Source organism: Pteropus medius, unplaced genomic scaffold (genome assembly GCF_902729225.1).
Source record: "Pteropus medius unplaced genomic scaffold, Ma_sr-lr_union100, whole genome shotgun sequence".
NCBI classification, from domain to species: domain Eukaryota; kingdom Metazoa; phylum Chordata; class Mammalia; order Chiroptera; family Pteropodidae; genus Pteropus; species Pteropus medius.
Genome location: NW_024346692.1, coordinates 2622819 through 2646908, shown reverse-complemented (window position 1 = coordinate 2646908; position 24090 = coordinate 2622819). Strand labels below are relative to the sequence as shown.

Genomic DNA, 24090 nt, shown 5'->3' with positions numbered 1-24090 from the left:
GTGTGCTTCATTCTAGTTCATGAAGTGTTCTGGGCTAGAGAAGGTTACTATGCTACCCAACAAAGGTCACAGTGCTTCGTACTAAGAATTAGTAAAATCAACACAATTTAACAGTACCTCTTTCAGTACAGTATCAAGAAAAGGACTTAAAGCAAAAATGACTTAAATATGCTGTGATATATGTAGAACACAAATTAAAAATGCTCAACTACAACAAAAATACACTACACATGATAATGAAACATATTTTATACAAAGAAAAATTTGTCATAGATGCTAAGTAGCTATTGTCATTTTTCTTTCTGTCCACTTTCCAAAATTTAAGAAAATTTCTAATGCTCTTTTCTTTCTTATGCAAACAATGGAATATCCCAATTTTCCTCCATTGTCTTAGGCAAAGATCTGCTAAGTTTCTCTTTTTCCATTCATGAAGATAAACTTGGTTAGCATTTTTTGTTGTTTGTTTTGTTTTGAGACTGAGTTATTCTTGTATCAATAAATATAGTGTCTAAAATCAATAACTAACATAAAAATACTAAAAGTCCTGAAAGACTAAATACAAATTTAAAAAATATATATACAGTTAAATCAGTCATTATTATCCTTCCTGCAAAAGTAAAATGCATCATCTTTAAGTAAGAACTGAAGATTTATATCTGCAGCAAAAATGCAAAGGAGTATAATATTGTCATGGCTGTGGTCAACAAATGATGGGAGCCTGTCGAAAGGACACAGGAGCCAGCCTGAAAGGGCTCTCACTGGCCAAATCTGAGACAAAATAAATATTGATAGTAATGGATTATAGCCCATTGAATAAAATAAGACTATATGAGTCCATGTTGACGAGAGTAGAATTCCAACTTAATAAATGTGGGAAGAATGAGAGATGTTGAAAACTACCATCTGGGAGACATCATAGTACTAATTGATTCAGGAAAGGGTCCTTAGTGGATGCTGAAACTAAGAGGTGAAAGTTTGATGAAGATCAGGATATTTTACATAATCTCAGAGTATGTCCCACAAATTATTAATTATAAATGGAAAAATAACAACTTTGCAGGGGAAAACCTGAAAAATGCCTCCTTTATCAAGTGAATGCAGTTAACGTCACCAATGATAAGACAAATTAAAAACCTGTGCCTTCTGATATTATTTACTGAGAAAGACACAATATCGCTTCTGTGGCATTTCTGCCTTCAAATGTGTAAGCTGAATGTAATCATGAGACAATATTAGACAAATCCTAATGAGGGACAATTTATCCTCTTCCTCTTCAAAAACTGTATGCTCTTCAAGATGCCTTGGATTCTGCAAAAATGCCAAAGGCTTGAAATATATATATATATATATATATATATATATTTTTTTTTTAACTGAGGAAATATTCCAATTCAAAAGAGAATAAAGAGAGAGAACAATTAAATTCAATGTTTGCTCCTGGATTAGAATTTGGATCAGTAAGAAAAAGTAACTATAAAAGGCAAGAGGACAATTAAAGAAATTTGAATATAAATCATGGATTAGATAATATTGTATCAATGTTAAATTTTCTGATACTGATCATTATACTGTTCTTATAAAATATCTTTATTATTAAGACTATATATTGAAATATTTAGAGGTAAGGATGTACAATATGTCCAACTTCCTCTCTAATGGTACAGAAAAATGTGAAAAAATATACATATTTATAGAGAGAGAATGATAAAATAAATGGGACAAAATGTAAACAATGAATGGATCTGGATAAAGAGTATGTGAGAGTTATTTATTCTATTTTCATAACTTTTTTCCAAGTTTGACAGTTCATTCCAAAAAAAATGACCAAAAAATATTGGAAAGTGAAAGTTCCCCTATCATTTGCATTTCACTGGGATAAGAAAGAAAAACCCAGCTTTCTGAAATAAGCAGCCAAAGCTCTCATTTCCTAGTCATCAGTTATCTTTGTGTCTGTGTGTTTTCAAGTTAGAGTTTTGTTTTAATTTTTGTTTTGTTTTGTTTTTTATTTTTTGCATTTTTAAGTATAAGGTGGGAACAAAAAAAGAGTAAAAATCCTAAGTTTAGTTGTAACATTTAGGGACAGGAAGCAGTCGATAAATTTTAGTATCATATTTTCATGAAACAGGAATATGGTTCTTTCCCAAGTATGACCATAAATTACATCCTTCAAGTCAGCTCCAACTGGTGGGAATTCATATGACAAATTACTTGCTAGTTCTCAAGCTTCTTGCACGTCCCTTATGACATTTGGCTAGATTGTAAAATATTTCCCAAATTACAAAATATTTTAGAGCTGATACCAGACCTACACTCTTATCTGCTGACAAATAGTTTTAAGCTATTCTGGTATGCCTGAGCATTCGCCTTATATGAAATCTAAATGACCTCTCCTATTTTCTCCTGCCTTCTTGAACTGAGGAGACCTCCAGTCTTAGAATGAAAATCAGAGCCTTTCCACTGGAGTGGAGAATCTAGAGAAAATTGAGGAAAAGAAGCTGAAAGAAAAGACAGACCGAGAGATGATTGACAGATCTGTGGCCCATCCTCATTTTCTCATTTCACAATAGACAAGGGACACTTTATGACAGGTACTGGGTTAGCATTTTATCATGCATTATCTTTTTTAGTCCCTTAGTATTTCTGAGATGGACCCTATTTTTATCCCCATCTGGCAGTTTAGGAAACTAAAGCCTAGAGAAATAAAATGACTTGCCAAATGTGAGTGGCAGGGTTGAGATCTGAATGAAGTTCTTCCTGACAATCAGAGTCTCACGAAGCTTTAACTATCCTGTTTTATTAATTATATTGATCACCCCACTCTACTTCTTTTTCCTGAGGACTCTTGGTGCAATGAGAATGCCATTCCACACTCTTGCATAGTTTGTTGCATTTTCATTGCAATTTCATTGCAATTTCATTAACAAGCTTTCCTCTAATCTGCAGGTCAGTAGTACAATGTCACTTCTTAGTATACTGTAAGATTTTGGAGTGAGTTCTGAATCATCAGAGAGATAGAGATTAAATTAATTTTTTTGAAGTTGATAATCATAATACAATTGCTAAAAACCGATTTGATATTTGTGGTAAACTGATGTATCAAGATGAGTAAAACTCTATAGGAGAGTTCTTAACCTGAGGTCGAGACCCACGAAGGAGTCTATGGATAGATTTCAGGGGGCTTTGAACTTGAATGAGAACACATTTTATCTTCATTTTAACTAACTTATAATTTTATTTAAGTGAAATTTAGCACTGCCTTCCATGATGAATTTAGATACAAATCACGATATTGAAAGTCATACCTGGGATTTTCTCACCAGTAGAAATCATAAATTTTTCAATCACATCAGTTATTGCTGATATTTCAAAATGTCATGTATAATCATAATTAATTTGAAATTATGATTATTATATAATTATTAAACTTGTGACTAGATCTTATTTAATATGATAACAAGGAAGCATGTAATTGCTATATCACGAATTTGGTTTTTATAACAGTATGCCAGTATTTTAAAATATTTTAATAGTGTTATTTCTACTTAGTTGGTTTTATTTGTAATTATATATTTTTCATGTTAAATATTTTAAAATATTATTCTGAGAATTGGTTTATGGTTATGCCCAAATGGTCCGCAGCACAAAAATGGTTAAGAATTCTGCTCTGTAGCATAAACCTTTCATAGCCCTAGTAGGGAATACCCTGTTTAACAGTTGGATGTTGCAGTGACCTGTAGGGTATTGCGGTGACCCCGGGAATGAAGGGAGGCCCTAACTCCTAGAACAAGACAACTGTTATGTGCTGCAAGCATGTCCAACCCAGCGCTTTCTAGTCAGAGGGCGGAAGCTACTCTCCCCTCTTCCAGCCTCAACCTCTTCTAGGTCCCAGAAAGTTAGGCAGTTATCCTGCCCAAGCTTACTTCCTGTTCTCTTCCCTACTCAATTTTAATGAAAGCTGCAATTCTGGCAGCAACTCCACTGTGACCCCAGTGCTCTGGGGAGTAGGGCCTGTGTCAGCAGGCCGCGGGGGTGGACTGGAGCCAAGACTTTTGTGATTCTCTCCACCCTCGTTTTCTTGTGAAAACACAGCCTAGGAGGGCTGTGCTGGAGGGTTGATCAACTTAGCTATATATTTGCTTTGCGGGAAACTAAAGTTGTCCTTTTAAGTGTCATTTTCTCTACTTTCTTTTTTTTTAATCCTTTCTTTTCCAACAGGCAGATTCTGGTCACACCTACACAGGTGGCACCAGGTGTGTGCATATTTTTCTGATAGTTACAGTGCATCATAGAAAAATGAAAAGATGAAAAAACTTAGTGGTTTTAGATTACTTTATATATTCTAATACCATGCCTGCTTTTGTTCCTTTATTTTTAATTGCTTGCATTGTATACTTCATCTAGGTTTTCTTGTTTTTTTCAGTCTGAATATTTTAGTTGATTTTCTCATCATAACTGATCATCTTATACATATACTATTAGGTTTCTTTTTCAAGTGTCTTTGTGGAGCAAGAATCAACACCATGTGGTGTCAGTATCTAATGCCTAAGCATGTGTAACTTGCATTTCAAAAACTGAAAACATGTTATAGGGTAATTTCATTTAAATCTGCTTCTCTAAAGCTCCTTCATTGAATATCAGGACAGGTCCATTCTGAAGTTTAATATATTTTAAAAACTGTAATTGTAAAATCTTGTTTGCATGATAGTTTCTCAGTCTTTATCTTACCTAGGTAAAACACAGAGGTAATGTTTATAAACATGATTGCTGAGTATGACCGAGGCAAGTTTCAACCTACATTGATTACCCTATTGGGCAGGGGACCAATGAGCTGCTGTGTAAAGAAAGCGCCAGAAGACTTGCAATATTTTTTGCGCATCAAAGGATGTCCGTGGTCACTTCTCATAATTCTAGTGTTTTTTTACATTCTGCAAAATTCTTATTAATCAGACTACTCGCTGTACTTGGCCAAATTTTCCCAAGAGGAAATGAAATGCAAGCAACTCTTGATTCTCTCCTGATGATCGGGGCCACTTCTTCCTTCTCGTAGAGAAATAAGCAAAGTAGAATGTTTGTCTTCATAATGCAATATGTGAGTGTTTAGAACAGATTTGCCCTCCTGATTGCTTTGGTCTGGCAAATTTTAAAAGGAATTTGCTTCATGTAGATGGCAGGGTGAAATGGTCCAGAACCAGATCAGGTGTGTTGAATCTAAGAGTAATCTGGACACAACTTCTGTGTTCCATCGAACACAGGGAGACAGTGGCTGAATGGGACGCCAAAAGACAGGGATTAGGAATATATATGTGTCTTCATTTCCTGCAGCTGCCATAACAAAATGCCACAAAACTTTTTTTCCTGCCTCAAACAACAGAAATTTATTGTCTGACAGTTCTGGAGGCTAGAAGTCTGAAGTCAAGGTGTCAGCAGCACAGTTTGTTCTTTTTCTGGGCTGTGAGGGAAAATCTGTTCCATGCCTCTATCCCAGCTTCTGGTAGCCTCAGGCGTTTCTTGGCTTGATGATGTGTTCTTCTCGTGTCTTCACATTATCTTTACTCTGTACACGTCTGTCTGTGTGTCCAGATTTCTCCTTTTTATAAGGACATAGTAATGTCGGATTAAGGCCCACCCTAATGACTTCATCTTAACTCAGTCATCTGCAAAGACCCTTTTTCCAAACAAAGCCTCATTCATAGTTACTGAGGGTTAGGGCTTTAATATCAATATCAATTTAATCCATAACAATATCTATCTTGAAAAATCACCAGAGAAGATAATTTATAACTATTGGTGAAATTTATGTAAATCACATAATTTGTCTTCAGTGAATTTATTTATTCTGAATGTCTTATTTAGATAATAGGATGCCAAAAGTACCTCACTATGAATATTCTTTTTCTATAAATTATAAATGATATTCAATTATTTCTACATGTTCCAGAGACCATGTTTCTCTATTATTTCTTTATATACCTTTTTGGTATTTTTCTGAATTTTATTGCTTCTCTTTCATTTATAAATACTAGACCCTCTTTTATTCTGGATAAGCAAATATCTAAAGATTGGGGTAAAGGATCTTTTTTGTAAGCAAAGTGCTTGTCTGGAGCTCTGTTATTTGGGACATTTAATTCAATTTCGTTTGTTTCAGACATTCAAAGTCTATACCACTGGTTCATATTTTTCACTATCTAGAACAGTATGCTTCATGATGGTTAGCTGTACTCTCTTCTTTTTTTTTTTCAGTTTATTTTATTTTATTTTTAAATTTTAGATTAGTTTCAGATACACAGTACAATGGCTAGACATTTATATAATTTATGAAGTGATCCCCCTGATTACTTTAGCACCCATTTGGCACTACACACAGCCATTACAATAAAATTGACTATATTCCCTACGCTGTACTCTACTTCTCCATGAGCTGTGTTCTCTTAAAGTGGCAGACAATTGTGATCAAGTTCAAAATTAAATACTCGTCACCACTCCCTTCATTCTTTCAATCAAGAACATCTAAAGAAACCTCGGATGACATTAGAGCTCTGTGGAATGGCTGGAAAAACACTGACCCAGAAAAATTAATGTGTAATAAGTCACATTTTTTCCGTTACTTACGAGAAATCGTGGTGTTAATTCTTTTCTTAATCTCTGGGCTAAGTGTAAATATGTGACTCACTGAAACTAGCTCATTCTTAGACCATAAATATTAGGAGTGATGACTTATAAAGAGGTCATGTTGATGTGTGGTGAGTAAATGCTTGTTTGCACATATTAATTTAACAAGAAAATAGCATTTTCCTAAGTAGCATAACATTAAAAACAATAGAGAAATCAAAATAAGTGAAAAGCAGTGTTAGTTTTGAAGAAAAGTTATTATGACAAAATAATCTCCTCTCCCAAATAATAATAATGTAATTGTATTAGGCTTTAATACCTAAGAACATGTGTGCTAGATCTGGTTCCAATCAAAAAAGTTCTATTAAATTTCAAATACTACGTGAAAATTAACTTTAAAAATATATTTGTTCATGGCAAATTTCTATTTCTAGTACAGAGAAAACCACAGGGAGATATTCCAGTTGGATTGGATTCCTTAGTTCAAGTTGTCTGTTTCATTCTTTGGGCACTGCTTGAATTGAATTGAATTGAATTGAATTGAATTGAATTGAATTGAATTGAATTGAATTGAACTGAACTGAACTGAACTGAACTGAACTGAACTGAACTGAACTGAATTGAACTGAATTTTCAGTGGCACAAATGGGATGGTGCCATGTGTTCTCTGTCCTTAAAGCAAACACTTACTGTGTCCAAAACTAGGCAGGACAAAGTAAGGACATTAGTCGTTAAGAGGTGGCTTGCTTCAGAGTCTACTCTGCTAGAGAAAAAACACCACTATCAATAATAGCTTCGGAAAATATGAAAAATCCACCTCGTATAGTAGGTGGAACAGAAATATTATTCAATTTCTAAATCAGGTGAATTGGTGCATTTAGAAGTTTTCCAAATCAGTATGAGATAGCTAGAAGTATTAAATAAAAGGCATTAGTTTTCCTTAATAATGAAATTTCTACTTCTATGACTTTGCTAATGGTTTCTGCATTCTTTTCTGCCTATTCTTGTTATACATCCTTCTGTGATTCCACAATGGCTTTCCACAATGACTGTGGCCAATAGTCTTATCACTGAACAATAGTATTTAGCAGTGTAAAACAAAATAGCGTCAATCTTCTATATTGTATAGTTCCCAGGTAATTTTATGTGCCTTTTAGTTATCTTAGGGCCCTTTATATCCAACCTGCAGGTAAGAAGGTGGTCTTGTTGTTAATTTATACCATCATGGTGACAAGTTTAGTACTTAGCACATGGGAAAGACTCAACGTGTATTGTAAAATAACATTTTTACAAATAAATGGATATACCAATTAAAAGCAGCCATAACAGTAAGTGTAATACATTGATCCCTTCATAAAGAGGGAAAACTTACCTGATTTATGCAGGGAAAGCAAGCTCAATAAAAGTGGAATCCTGTTGACCCTATCACATTAGTTTTCTCTTAGGAATGAAGGGTGTTCAACTTATTTCTAAGTTTTGTATATACTGGTAGCGCCCTCTAGTGGATGGTCACAATTTCTTGCACCCCTCAATTCCTGTACATTCCATTTCACCTGGAGGATTTGTATCTTTTGCTACCACTTAGTACTTTCCTCCTCATCTCAGGATTAATAAGGTTTTGCTTCAAAGTGACTTGGGATAATACAATCTACAATAGAAATCAGTGGTGTGTGGTTTGTAAAAAATATCTAGGGTACATTTAACTGAAATGAATATCAGCCTTTACCATTGCCCTTTGAAGTCATTCAGTTGCTAGTGTGGGTGCAATTTAACTGTTGTGTGCAGACGCTTGGCTTGGGTGTGTTTATGTAAATGGTTCAAAGCTGTGGACTGTCTGGCAAACTGCTTCCAAGAAACAAAGAAGCATGTTTTCTATTTAAAAAACATGTGGTTCTTATTGCCTTATAGAGATTGATTTTTGATTTCACTTGATTTTATTTTTAAAGTTGGTTTTCCACTGTGAAATAAAGCATGTTCATTATAGAAAATGTTAGCAGTACCGAGGGAAACAAATTACCCATAGTTCCACCAAAACCATGACTGATTTTAGATGTAGCCTAACGAGGTAGACTGTTTTCCTGGAGTATATTCTAAGAGAACAGGCTCCAGTTGGACTGATAGTGAGCATGTCACTTACCTTCCATGCAGCTGTTTCCTCTGTTTATAAAGGGTGATGATAATACTGCATTTGCGTACTTCCATTTTCTGTCTCAAATTAGATATGGTAATTGCATAATAATAACAGCAACCATTTATTCAGCACAGAATTTCAAAACTTATCCCTAGAGTTGCCATTTACCTCCTGCAGAACAGCAATTCAGCCTACACTCAACTCTTCCCACATCTCTTCTAGCATTTGTTCTTGTAATAGTAATAACTACCATTTATTAGGTTCTTATTATGCAAGATAATACAGTGGTTAACTATGTAGCCTGATTGTATTTTAATTCTGGCTTTCCTCCCCGAATAGCTGTGTGATCTTGGATGACTAATTTAAAGTCTGTGGTACAGTTTCGTCCTTTGTCAAATAAAAGCCCTGCCCACAGAGTTTTAAGGAGAAAATTAAATCCTTAGAACAAAGCTGGACACATGGGATGCACTCTATTAATAATGTTAGCTGTTATTATGATGATGATATATTAGACATTATACTAAGTTCTTGATAGTCATTATGCCATTCAACCCTCATAACAATCCTATGAGTTATATATTTTTATCCCTGTTTCAAATAAGGAAAATTAAACAGTGACCCTTAGTGACTTGCACAAGTCACATGGCAAGTTACCCCTCAGAGCCTGAATTCTAGTTCAGATCTGACTGGCTATAAATCTTGAGTTCACCATCTTCTTTTTTGATGTGGAGGGTTAACTATTAGTTTGTTTCTTTATTTAATTTTATTAAAGCATAAGTTACATACAGAAAGTACATAAATCATAAGTTTAAAGCCCTGCAAAAATTTGCAAATGAAAAGTCTCTGAGAAATCATCACTGCAACTTTATCAGATACTCAAAAATCCTCTCATGTCAGCATCTAGTCATGAACACCTCCCACGGCAACTACTAAGTGCACTTCCAACACATCGATTGGTTTGCTTGGTTTTCAACTAAACACATGTGGAAGTACACAGTATAATCTTTTTTAGTGTCTGAGTACTTTCACTCAGGTTTATGTTTGTAAGATTTATGCAGGTTGTTCCTTTTTGTTACCCTATAGTGTTATATTGATTGGCCTATCACAATATATCTTTTCTACTGTTGGACATTTGTGAGATTTTTAGTTTGGAACTAGTACGAATATTGCTGCTAAGATAATGCTTGTATGTGACTCTGGCGAACATATGTATGCCCTTCCATTGGGTAAATCTAAGAGCAGAATTGCTGGGTCACAGCATAAGCATATTTTAGCTTTAGTGGATATTGCCATATAATTTTCTAAAATGATTCTATCAATTTATACTATAGCAAATTAACTTTTAACCGATCTAAGAGAATTAAAGGTCACTTTTTATTTTTAAAACGCATTAGAACAAAAGACATACTTTGATTTAAATAATGTTTGAATTTTTAAAATAGTTATCCTCCTGTAAAGCACTTGATTTTAAATTTACTTACACAATAGAAATGATTCATTTTAAACATAATTACTATAATATGAATGAAATATAATGAAATTTAAATTTAAAAGGATAAAATCAAGACTAAACAATGGTATTTATGGCAAAGTAGTTCATGAACAGAATAGATCATTTGCTTGCTCTGTGCGTGGAAGTATATTATATAATCATTATTTTATAGTCATCCACAAACTGTGTGTGTGCATACATAATAAGCTGTTTAATGTCAGGCATCTTGTCCTTATCAATTAGGGTGACTATAAAAAGACAGAAAGGGCTCACATTAGAAAGTCTTGATAGTTTTCAAATTTGTAGTTGCAAATCCATTGTCCCAAAGAGATTTTATTCTGAAGTTCAAACTATCATCCAGAGGAGCTGCTGTGGCAGAAGCAAAAGTGAGAACCTCAGATCTCTACCTGCCCTGCCTTCCCCTCGTGGCTCCTGGCGGGCCCTAAGGACTTTCACAGATCCAAGGAGCATGGCATGAGAAGGAGTGCCTATATCCCGGATGATAAAATGCACCATCTTGGTCACTTCAGTCAGTTGGTAGCAACTCCCAGGAACAATATGTCAAGAAGGGAGGATTCCAGTGTCATGGCTTGAACACAAGAAAGTATGCATCATCAATTAGTAATGTTTGTCACAGGCCCAAAAGGAGGGTAGTGAGAGTCTGCAGGCTGATCCTAGATACCATTTATATCTATACACTTTCTTTTAAATATTTTATTTTCTATTAACTCCAAATTCAGTATTGAAGTGATTGGCATGTTGACACAATCAAGCAGATGGCTAATTGTTCAGTACAGATAGGCTAAATACTGACGTAGGAATCACCGGGTACATAGATCTTTCTGAATTTGTCCAGTAGATCTTTTGGGATAAATTTCTACAAGTGGAATTTCCTCCATTAGAGTTAAACCTCCCATACCCTGCAATAGAGTAGCACTCCGCTACTCTATATACATAACACAAGTCACATTCTGCCATGTTCTCTTGTTATTTGTGAACATCTGCCTCCCCATCAGAACTGCAAAGACAGAGGATGAGTTCTGCCTTCTGCCTCTATATCTCATCCCCTACCTGGCCGACAGTGCCTTGCATGGTGTTTCCTTTTTACATAGTAGATATGAATACATATTTTTTGTTTTAAATATAGTGACACATTTTAATATTTTTTTAAATGCTCAGAATTAATCAGAATTCAGCTCATATAAGGGAAGCCTGAAGTGAATGAATGGAAAAAGATATGAAAATTTTCTTGATTTTAGGAAAGAGCAAATAAACGGCCCTGTTTTTCTCAGCCACTATTAGAGACAACATTAACAGTTAAAGGACTGCTAATAAATTTAATGGGATTGCTGTCCACATAAAGACCAAAATGTCAGTGCTAGACACACTAATATTGGAGATGCAGTATATGAGTATTTTTAAAACTCTCTAAATGCCTGTGGAATAAGTAGTTTAATAAAAATGACCTTCTCTAATCCACTTCGTGTCCCCTCCTTGTCTCTGCCCTTGGCATCAGTGGCTGAGTCATCAAGTCATCTCATGTAGAGCTTATTCCATAATAATTAATACACTTAGATTATTCTTTACAAGGTTTCTTGTGCTGACATGGATAGAAATATTTTCCCAGTGTCTTTAAGTTTGATTCTTGCAGCACTTGGATCCACATTATTCCAGAAACAGGAGTCTCACTAGAACAGACCATCAAATATCCATCTCATTTGGCATTCTCCTTTATTTGCTGAGGTTTTGTTTTGTTTTGTTTTGTTTTGTTTTGCTTTGCTTTTTGGGGGGTCGCTATTTTTCAGCTCTGCAGTCTCTATTTACCCCTTCTTGTTTTATTCCAGGTAGCATTTGCACTGGTCTTTTTGGAGGTCCCCAAAGTCCCCATGATGGCCAGTCTGCCTAGACCTCTGAGTGTGTTTTAATTTTATTACCTACAATTCACTTATAATTTGTTTTGAATGAAACTGTAACCTGTCTTTTGGAAAACTTCTGCCTTTTTTTCTCTCAGTTCACATTACCTAAGAATGTATTGTATTCACTTCCTGGGCTGTAAGTCTGCTTTCAACTTTTGCAGTGTTTTCTTGAACCTACCTAACCGTTCTCTCTGTGAGTACAGTTGCCAAGTCCAACACTCCTCCACGTCATTCTGAAGGAATCAATGTAGTTTACATATTATGTTTGACATGTTTTATTACTATTCTCCATCAAGACTGGTAGATGCGCTGTTCAATTCCTGAGACACGTTATTGATCCTATAGAAATTGTAGCAGGATAAACTCCAATTTTATGAACATACATTTTCCCAAGTAGAAAACATTTCAGTGGTCTCTCTTTTTTTGTTTAGCATCTTGATACATACATTTCTTACAATCTACCTTCTAATGAATTCAAACCTTGTCTTCAGTCAATCATTCTTTGGTAATTTATTTAATGTTGAATGTTCCTAAACAATTTATCGCATTTTGATAGAGGCGTTTTGGGTCAGTGGGTGTAATTTCAGACACGGGGCGCTCATGGACATATATTTTTAAAACAATGTTTCAGTGTCTACATCTTTTATCAGTATGAAAGGAAGTAATTTATGCCTTCACTATTCTGAATAATAAATATACCTGCGTAATTATAATGATAAAATAATTCCACTCTTCCTCCACTATTATTCATATTAGTTCAGCCTGAATTAAATAAAGACCATTCCCTCAAATATCCATCTCATTTGGCTTGTAAAGACCCAGTTTTAGTCAAAGAATGTTGCAAAATGCTTTTTTGCTTAAAGCAAATTTTACAATTGGAATAACATTCATTTTCAGACCCAGATTTAATCTTTTTGATTTATAATATTAACTTAAGGTCATGTAATTCTGTAAACTGAAGCCAGAGAGTCTTTCTGGTCACCAGTATAATTATAACTTCCATCCAGTGTTTACCAAGGGATAGTGAATTCACTTAGTTAAAATGAGATCTGGCATAAACCTTTACTCCAGGCTTAACTGAAGCAAACATAGCCTTTTTTCTTTTTTTTTTTTTTTTAGGTTTTACTAAATTAGATTTATAAATTGAACACAATTAAAAACTTTAAATGCCAAGAAAAAGGCAGATTTGAGAGAGATGTAGATTTTTCTTTTAAGAATATTTGAATAAACCCCAAATAAAAATAAAACTGAAGAGAGGGTTTGTTAATATAATATTTCTAAGCTGGTTTTGCTTAAAGCCAATCTGCATGCTTTTGTACTGCTTGCCAATCCAATGCAAATGCCAAATCATGGAAGGTAAACAGGATTTGGGAGGCTGCCTGCTCAGGAATTCAAGGATTAGCCTTCACTCTGCTCTCTGCTGCTTGTCAGTCTAAACTGGTCCCATGCTCTGTGCTTCAGAGAAGTGCTTCAATTTACACACACATAGTTCTAATGCGAATCAAAAAAGTAATAGGGTACCTTATATGATGGTACAGTAGATAGAACAGACAGACCGTTTGAGGTGGTAGACCTAGATTTGATTTCTGATAAAGCAACATAACTAGCTGTGAGAGCGCAGGTAAATTACTAAAGCCACTTAAGTATTAGGTACCTCATCTATGAAAAGAAAATAAAAATACACAATATCTTACCTAGTAAAGATATTGTATAGAAAGTATATATAGGGTTACCATATATAATGTTACCATGTAATTATAATTCAACCCAAAATATTCTTTTTTAAAAATTAATTAATTAATTGATTTTACGGTGACATTGGTTAACAAAATCCAATAAGTTTCAGCTGTACACTTTAACAGTAAGGCATATATATATTTACACTGTGTTCACCTCCCATAGTTAGATTTCTTTCTGTCACCCATATTTGACCCCGTTTACCCCGTCTACCTTCCGTCTCTCTCCTCCTCCCACCCTCTGGTAACCACTAGTCTATTGTCCATGTCCATGAGTCTCTGTTTGTTTGTCCTGCTCGTTTGTTGCTTTTAGGTTTATATCTCACATATAAGTGGTATCATGTGATTTTCAACTTTTTCTGTCTGGCTTATTTCGCTTAGCATAATAATCTCGAGGTCCATCCATGTTGTCGCAAATGGCGGTACTTCATCTCTTCTTATGGCTGAGTAATATTCCATTGTATATATGTACTCTAGCTTTTTTATTCAGTTGTCTATCGTAGGACACTTCGGTTGCTTCCGTGTCCTGGCCACCGTGAATAATGCTGCTATGAACATCGGTGTGCAAATATCTTTTCGGATATGAGTTTTCAAGTCTTTGGGGTAAATACCCAGCAGAGGGATTGCTGGATCATATGGTAGATCAACTCTTAGTTTATTGAGGAACCTCCATACTGTTTTCCATTGTGGCCGTACCAATTTGCAGTCCCACCAGCAGTGTATGAGGGTTCCTTTTTCTCCTCATCCTCTCCAACATTTATTATTACTTGTCCTGTTGATTATAGCTATTCTAACAGGTGTGAGATGGTATCTCATTGTGGTCAAACCAAAATATTCTTGAGAGTGAAAGGAACATTAAGAATAATGCCAAGGCAATGGTAGTAAGTTTTATATTATATTATATTTGAAAACCAGGAATATAATATGATATAATATATAACATAGTTACTATATGGTATATATTAAATATAAAAATATTATATAAAATACATATAAATTTGCTGTAATGCAAGGAGCCTGGTACATCACAACACCTGGTGCCAATTTTTTAACCCTTTATTTTGGAACATTTAGAGTTTATAAAACTTTTACATATATTATGGCATTATATATGTAATTACATTATATATGATAATTACAACAGTCTCGTAAGGTATATTTACTTATACTTTTTTTACAAGTAAGGGCACTAGAGCTCAGAGAGCATAATTACCTTGCTTCAGATTCTAAAGAAAGTAACAGAGCTGGGATTCAAATCCAGTTCTTATAGTTCCAAGTACATTGTGTTATATTTCTCTATACTACGATTTCTCCCAAAGAACTTGTAAACATGTTTTTTTTATGCAATTGTGGTCTCATGTGGCTGGTAAATTTCTCTAAAAAACCTAATTTTAATTTCAAATCTTATTCTGTGCTTTGACATAAAATTTAAAACAGTCAATCTTATCTGAGTTTAGTCTGAAATTTGAAGTTTTTCTTAGCATCTAATGATCAATTCAGCCACTGTAGGGTTTTGCTGCCACCTCTTTACTCCCTGGTGTGAGACGTAACAGGTGGCTCACATTGAGCACTGGAAGTTCTTCATTGTTTGTCCCTGCAGGAATCTGCTAACATGGTATTCAGATGGCCTTTCCACTGTGCTGCCATCCACTGATGAACTCCCCTGTCAGTATAAGATACGTTCAGGCCCATTGGCTCTTGATTGCACACCTGTGGCACTCTCTGAGTCATACATAGGACAAGCATTTGGATGTGCCCTGGGTCCTGTTTGGACAGTGGCTCTGTGGCCCTGTTTGAGATTTATCTGCCAGGTCATCCCATAAGCTGGCCCTACTGCTCCTCCTTAACTATGGGAGAATTTGGCGAGGGCTCTCAGGGCAAGATGGGTTATGAAGACTTAAAGCTAACTAGAGATTCCTTCACCCCTTCCTTTCCAACCACACATCACTGGCTCAACTTAAGAGGGAGGAGATACAAGTCCACATCAAAATTTCTCTCACTTGCTTTTCTCTCTGACTCTTCTCTCTCTTCCTAGTCCAGAAAGTGTTTATTCCAGCATCTGAGGTTGGAAGTGTTCAGGGGGCTGGGGCTAGGGAGGGGGTTCTGGCTATAATCTAATTGTTGATGCCAAGATCTTGGCTTCTGGGATGCTAAAATCCAGGAATAAATATCTGGTTTCTCTTTTTGTTTGTTCTCTGTCTTACCTTCCCTTGGGGGTGTGGAGGCCAAGGTCTAGTTTAAAGGAGAAAATAAAACAGGGAAAAAGTCCAAGAAATTTCCTGTTTAAGAAAAAAAAAAACTTAAGTGCTTCACCACATTATCTCCTACTCTCATTTTACAGCTTTCTTTCATTTCGTTTTAGTCTTCTTTCTATAGCATTGCACATTTAAACTATATTTGGCACACTACTAAGTAGTTGCCGAATAAACATATCACTAAATTTGTGTGATTCACAAGAGTGTCTTCACACAAAATGATGGCTAATAAACATTTAAGACGAGTACATCGCTGTGAATTGTTACGTGATTTAGAACCACTTGATAATAGTTTAAAAGTCTAGAATTACTTCTCCATTATCTCTCCGTCATATTCTCTTGAGCCCACTCCAGTTAAGCTGTCATCCATCCGGTCCACTGCCAATGCTTTCACACAGCTAAATGCAATTCTTCCCTTTCCCGGTCACCCTCACTGATTTTTACCTCATCGATCCAACTGCTAAAAGTTAGAGGTGCCCAAGAGTGCAGGGTGCGCATATATCCATACTGTGTCCAGGTGACCTCATCCAGTCCTATGTCTTTAAATACCATCTTTATACTGACATTGGCAAATTTATATCTCTAGTCTGGATCTCTGCCCTCAATTTCAGACTCTTAATTCTCATTGCTTCATAACATCCCCATGGCATGTCTCAAAGATATCACAAACTTGTTCAAAACTGACTCCCAGACTTTCTTCTAAAACCTTCTCTACCCACATTGTATCCCAGAAAATGTCACTTTATCCGATTTGTTAGGCCATAAACCCTGGAGTCATTCTTCACTCTTCTTTTTCTCTCACACTCCACAGCCAGTCCAGAAGCAAATCTCTTTCTCACTGCCTCCACTGTTGCTCCCTGGTTCAAGCTGCCGTGATCTCATTTATCACAATAATTTCTTAATTGTCCTCTCTACTTCTTCCTTTGCCCTACCCCTGCAGCCTATCACCCACACAGCAATCAGATGACATCACTTCTTTTCTCACGATGGTCTGATGTTTCTCTGCCTCCAGTCAACATCCTACATTCATCTACATGGCCCCGCATGACCTCCTCCCCGCCCTTCACTTACTTTACTCTTCTCCTTCTGCTCTTTCCTTTGCTCTCGCTACCCAAGCCACAATGGCTGCCTCCTTTTACTTAAACATGCCAAGTGCATTTCTGCCTCAGGGTCTTTGCATTTGCTCTTTCTTCTTCCTGGAACATTCTTTCTCCAGATATAAAGATTGCCGACTTTGGGTCTTTGCAAAGATGACATCTTATCAGTGAAGCCTTCCTTGATCACTGTTCTTAAAACAGTAACACCATTCCAACCCCTCCATTACTCTTTCTTTTCTCTGCTTTACTTTTCTCCATAGCACATATCACCATATAATGCACTATTTACTTACTTGTTTTTTTATTTAACATTCATCTTCCTGTACAGGAATCTAAAGACCATAAAGCTTCGGGGATGAAACTTTGTTTACTTCTCTAGGTCCTAAAGGAGCCTGGTACATTGTAGTTGCTCAATAAATATTAAATGAATGAATGAACAAAAACTCAAGGTTAGTACTGTTATTCAGCAACCAGCTCAGTGCCATGCACATAATAGTTAGTAAAGACTTGTTGCATGAATGATGAAATGGGTTAAAACAATGAGTATTTGTCTCAAATTCTAAAACTCACAGAAAATATATATATGTATGTATATATTTTAAATTTATCTTTTCTATAGTTATTCTCAGATATTCTATGGAAGAAATCCTTAATTACTATTGAATTCTTTTTTAGCGGGCTTAAGCTCAAGCTTGGTATATATTCAGGGTAAATGCTTTATATAGTTGCCAACAAGACCTACCACTCTAATGTACCATCCATCTTCCCCTTCACCTCTCCCCACAGTAGAGCATATACTAAAGAAGATCACCAAATCAAATCCCTTGGATTTGAAATAAGGGTTGTATGAGGGCACGCTATTCTTTCTGTATCCAAATGTACTCCCGCCATGGTACAGATTGCTTTTATATCCCACACTGTGAAGAATGAATGAGCTTGGAACAGCTAGAGGAAAACTAGTTAAGTCGTGTGCTTTTATCAATATATGCATCAAAATCTGTGCCAGTTTTTCAAAAGGAGAACATGACAGATGATGATATAGTTTCAGAAAGTGTATATAAAGATATGATAGTGATTTTTTTTTTTAGGAAGTTTGATTTATCTAATGAGAGAGACTGGTATTATACTTTTTATTTATCTTCTTCTCTCCCCTTGAGACCCAAATATTATTATCCAGAGAAAATGATAGAAAAAAAAAAACAAAATAGAAAAAGAGACTAATTAATAAATCACCACCAATAATCTATGATTCACATTTAAATCACACCTCATTAGCCTTATCGGTCATATATCCACATTGGGATCATGTATATAGTAAATAAATGAACATGACGATGATTCAGTTAGCTTTTAAAATTAATTTATTTCAGAACAAAGGGAACAAAATGGATGAAATATAAAGTGAAATCTTATAAAATACTCAAGTGAGCTGCATGGAAACATTGCTCTGAGTCCATAAATTTCTAGCTGTTAGGTTTTTGGTTTTGTCTGATAATTTAGAGAAATTGCTAGAAGAGAATATGCTTGTGTCATTTGTGGTGAAAAGAAAATAAAATTAATCTGAAGTGTAACCTAATTTAAATAAAGCAAAGGCTTTAGGATTATTAAAACAAAAAGATAACATAAGTTTATGAGTCTGAGAAAATTAACACATTATTATTTATTAATAGACAATAATCAGGAGTTTGTACATACATATATAAACTATATATTTTGATAAAATCTGTAAAATCAGGTGAATATGAATGACTTGAAAAAGTTAAGAGGTAAACTAAATAAAACTAATGCTGAAGTGTCAAATACTCGTCACTGAATTCTGTTTCAAGGCCTGTGGTGCCCAGGAAGGTCAGTGAAATTTGTCTTAGTATTACACACTTAAATACTTGGAATACTTACAATGCAAGGCAGAGCTGAAAGAAAAGTGAGAGAACATTGGAAGGCAGCAACAACAACGGGGTGAGAGAGCTCTGGAACCAACTTACAATAAAAAAAAATGCTGAACAAACAAAATCATTACTTTTCTTGGGTCAGTAAAAATTTGAAGTTACTAAACAATCCACCATATCCTCAAATATGGAGAGAGACAGACAAATATAGAAAATCATAGCCAAGATTAGCTTACTGGACAGAAGCTGATAGAACTATGAACTGGTCTCTAATTGGAAAAGTAGACAACATGTAAGAATACAAGGGTAATGTCAGCAAAGGGATGAAAATTTTATAAAACAATTAAAAGGACATACTATAAATCAAAATATTGTAACAGAAATGAAGAATGCTTTTGATGGGTTCGTCAGTAGACTAGACACAGCTGAGGAAAGAATTAGTAAGCTTTAACATATGCCAGCAGAAACTTCCCAAACTGAAATGTGAAGAGGAAAAAGAATAGGGGGAAAAAAGCCCCACAGAATATCCAGTAAGTGTAGCATAATTTCAAAAGGTGTAAAATGCACATAGTTAGAACAAGGGAAAGAAAGAGAATGGAACAGAAGAAATATTTGAGATAATAATGACTGAGCATATTCCAAATCTAGTGACGGACACCAAAGCTATAGATCCAAAAAGCTCAGAGAACACCAAGCAGGATAAATACTAAAAAATCTACAAATAGGCATATCATCTTCAAACTTCAAAAATAAAAAATAAAGACAATATCTTGGAAAAAGCTGGGAGTGGAGTGGGATTATCTCACCTACAGAGGAGCAAGTATAAGAATTATATAGTTGACTTCTCATCTGAAACAGAACAAAGAAAGAGTGTAGTGAAATATTTAAAGTGTTGAAAGAAAAAATTATCACTAACATAGAGTTATATATTTAGTGAAATTATATTATTCAGTGAACAGAAGTAAAGATTTCCCCATACCAACAAAAGCTGACAGAATTTATCACTAGCAGAGTTGCCCTGCAAGAAATAGTAAAAGAAGTTCTTCATAGAGAAGGAAGATGATATAGGTCAGAAATTCAGATTTACGTAAGTAAGGAAAAGCACTGGAGAAAGGAAAAATGAAAGTAAAATAAAATCTTTTCTATTTCTTATTCTTAATTGACCTAATAGATAACTATATCTAAAAGTAATAATAGTAAAAATGTATTGGATGATTACAACATCTGAATAAGTGAAAAGAATAACTAATGTTATAAAAGATAAAAGAATTGAAAATATCCTGTTATAAAATAACTTGAACTACCCATAAAGCAGTTTTTTTTTAATTTCAGAACTTAAATTTTATTTTATTTTTTGTTTTGATTATTTATTATTATTTTATTTTTTAAATTACGTTTATTGGAGTAACATTGGTTAATACAATTATATATTTTTGACATCTGGATAGTCTATTGTGTGTTTACCACCCAAAGTCCAGTTTCCTTCAGCTACCATATATTTGATCCCCTTTACCCACTTCACCCTTCCCCTACCCCCTATATTTGACCCCTTTTATCCCATCTACCTCCCCCCACCTCTTCCACTCCACTAGTAACCACTACTCTATAGTCTTCTGGTAACCACTAGTCTATTGTCCATGTCCATGAGTCTCTGTTTGTTTGTCCTGCTCATTTGTTGCTTTTAGGTTTATATCCCACATATAAATGATATCATGTGGTTTTCAACTTTTTCTGTCTGGCTTATTTTGCTTAGCATGATTATCTTGAGATCCATTCATGTTGTCGCAAATGGCAGTACTTCATCTCTTCTTATGGCTGAATAATATTCCATTATATATATATACCACAGCTTTTTTATCCAATCATCTATCGTAGGACACTTCGGTTGCTTCCATATTTTGGCCACTGTGAATAATGCTGCTATGAACATCGGTGTGCAAATATCTTGTTGGATATAGGTTTTTAAGTCTTTGGGATAAATACCCAGTAGAGGGATTGCTGGATCATATGGTAGATCAATTCTTAATTTTTTGAGGAACCTCCATACTGTTTTCCACAGTGGCTGTACAAATTTGCAGTTCTACCAGCAGTGTATGAGGGTTTCTGTTCCCATGAAGCAGTATTTTAAGGTGAATTTAGTTGTATGTGTATAGGCAAACTCTAGAATGACCACGAAAATTTTCTAAAAAAAAAAGGTATAATTGATATGCTAAGAACAGAGTAAAAATAGAATCATAAAATTCTCAATTAAATCCAAAGAAGGTAGAAAAAGAGAGAAGGAGAAATAAGAAACAATAATTGCAACAAATGTAAAACAAGTAGGAACATGGTAAATATTAATTAATCTATATCAACAATCACTTTATATGTGAATGACCCTCATACACCAAATAAAAGAGATCGTCATAGTAGATTTAAAAAAAAACCAACAAACTATATATTGTCTATAAAAAAAAACCTCAATAGTTTTAAATATAAAGACACAAGTTAAAAGTAATATTAGCAAACCAAATCCAACAACCTATGAGAATAATTATACACTACAACCAAGTGGGATTTATCTCATGTATGCAAGGCTAGTTCACCATTTAAAAATCAATTAATGCATTATATCACATGAACAGGCAAAGAAAGAAAATAAATCACATGATTACACCAATAAATGCATAAAAAGGTATTTGACAAAATCCAACAGCCATTCATGATACATACTCTGAGCAAATTAGGAATAGAGGGGAACTTTCTCAGCTTGATAAAGAACAGCTACAAAAACCTGGAGTTAACATTATCCTTAATTATGAGAAACTAGAAGTTTTCCTGCTAAGATCAGGAACAAGGCAAGGATGACCCTTCCACTATTCCTTTTCAGTATCGTCCTGAATATCCTAGCTAATGCAATCAGACAATAAAACAAACAAACAAACAAACAAACAAATAAATGCAAGAATAACAATAATGTAATATTAAAATAAAATAAAAATAACATACAGATTTGAAATACAGGTGTAAAACTGTCCTTGTTCATAATGACATCATCATCTATGTAGAAAATCTGAAAGAATAGGCCAAAAGAAAAAGACAAAACCCTCCTGGACCAAATAAGTGACTATAGCAAGGCCGCAGGATGCAAGGTTAGTATACAAAGGTATACTATTACTTTCTTATATACCAGCAATGAACAATTAAATTAAAAATATTATTTCATTTTCACTAGCACTCCCAAAATAAAATATTTATGTACAAGTCTAGTGAAATATATATTAGAAGTATATGAGGAAAACTGCAAAACTCTGATAAAAGAAATCAAAGAGAACTAACTAAATTCCATGTTCATGGATAGGAAGACTCAATATTCTCAAGATGACAGTTCTTCCCAACTTAATCTACAGAGATTCAATGCAATTCTGTGATTATAGACAAACTAATTCTAAAGCTTATAGAGAGAGGCAGAAAACCCAGAATAGCTTATACAGTATTGAAAGAGAAGAAGAAAGTTGGAGGACTGACACTCCCTGACTTCAGACTCAGTAGTCAAGACAGTGTGGTATTTGTGAAAGAATAGACAAATAGATCAAGCGAAAAGAATAGAGAGCCCAGAAATAGATGCACACAAATAATGTCAACTATCTTTGACAAAGAAGCAAAGGCAATACGATGGCGTAGTCTTTTCAATAAATGGTGCTGAAATAATTGCATATCTACATGCAAAAAAGAAAAAAAGAATCTAGATACAGAGCTTATTCTCTTCACAAAAATTAACTCAAAATGGATCATAGACCTAAATGTAAAATGTACAACTATAAAACTCCTAGAAGATAACATCTAGGTGACCTTGAGTATGTCAATGACTTTTTTATACAATAACAAAGGCATGCTCCATGAAAGAAACAATTGATAAACTGAACCTCTTTAAAATTAAAAACTTCTTTCTGAAAGACACTGTCAAGAGAATAAGAAGACAAGCCACAGACTAGGAGAAAATATTTGCAAAAGGCATTTTAACATAGGACTGTTATCCAGAATACACAAAGAACTCTTACAACTCAAAAATAAGAAAACAATCTAATTAATAAATGGGAAAAAGATCTGAACAGATGCCTCACCAAAGAAGATATACAGGTGCCAAATAATTATATAAAAAGATGCTCCACATCACATGACATTATAGAATTGAAAATGAAAACAATGAAATACCACTACACACCTATTAGAACTGCCAAAATCAAAACACTGACACCAGATGCTGGTGAGGACATGGAGCATCAAGAACTCTTACTTATGGTTGGTGGGAATGCAAAATGGTACAGCCGCTTTGGAAGACAATTTGACAGTTTTTTTCAGAATTAAACATACTCTTACCATACAATCCAGCAATTGTGCTTCTTGATATTTACCCAAAGGAGTTGAATAGATAAGTCCGCACAAAAACCTACACATGGATGTTTATGGTAGCTTTATTCATAATTGCCAAATCTTGGAAGCAACCAAGATGGTGTAGGTAAATGGCTAAATAAACTTTGGCATATCCATTGTCTGGATATGCCAAAGTTTATTTAGCCATTTGGCATATCCATTGTCTGGATATGCCAAAGTTTATTTAGCCATTTACCTACACCATCTTGGTCGCTAAAAAGGTGTAGGTAAATGGCTAAATAAATGGATATGCCAAAGTTTATTTAGCCATTTACCTACACCTTTTTAGTACGTTCAGTACTAAAAAGAAATAATCAAGCCATGAAAAGACATGGAGGAGGCTTAAATGCATATTACTAAGTGAATAATGCCATCTGGCATTATATACTATATGATTCCAACTATATGACATTCTAGAAAAAAGCAAAACTGTGGAAACAATAAAAATATTGGTTGCCAGGAGTTGTGAGGGAGGGAGGGATGAATAGGCATAGGATTTTTAAAGCAATGAAACTACTCTGTATGATACTATAATGTCATTATACATTTGCAAAA

General features: G+C 34.6%; 1 protein-coding gene across 3 annotated transcripts in view; it reads left to right on the top strand.

Annotated features, from left to right (window-relative positions):
- Positions 1-24090, top strand: part of RERG (RAS like estrogen regulated growth inhibitor) — a 96175-nt gene that overhangs the window by 50762 nt on the left and 21323 nt on the right. The window contains exon 1 of one of the 3 annotated variants that reach the window (XM_039876432.1): positions 1786-2588. The exons of the other annotated variants lie outside the window; for them this stretch is intronic. Coding sequence (XP_039732366.1) covers positions 2582-2588 — 7 coding nt within the window. The 5' untranslated portion in view covers positions 1786-2581. Of the gene's footprint in view, positions 1-1785; positions 2589-24090 lie in introns of those variants that run through there. 3 annotated transcript variants of the gene reach the window in all.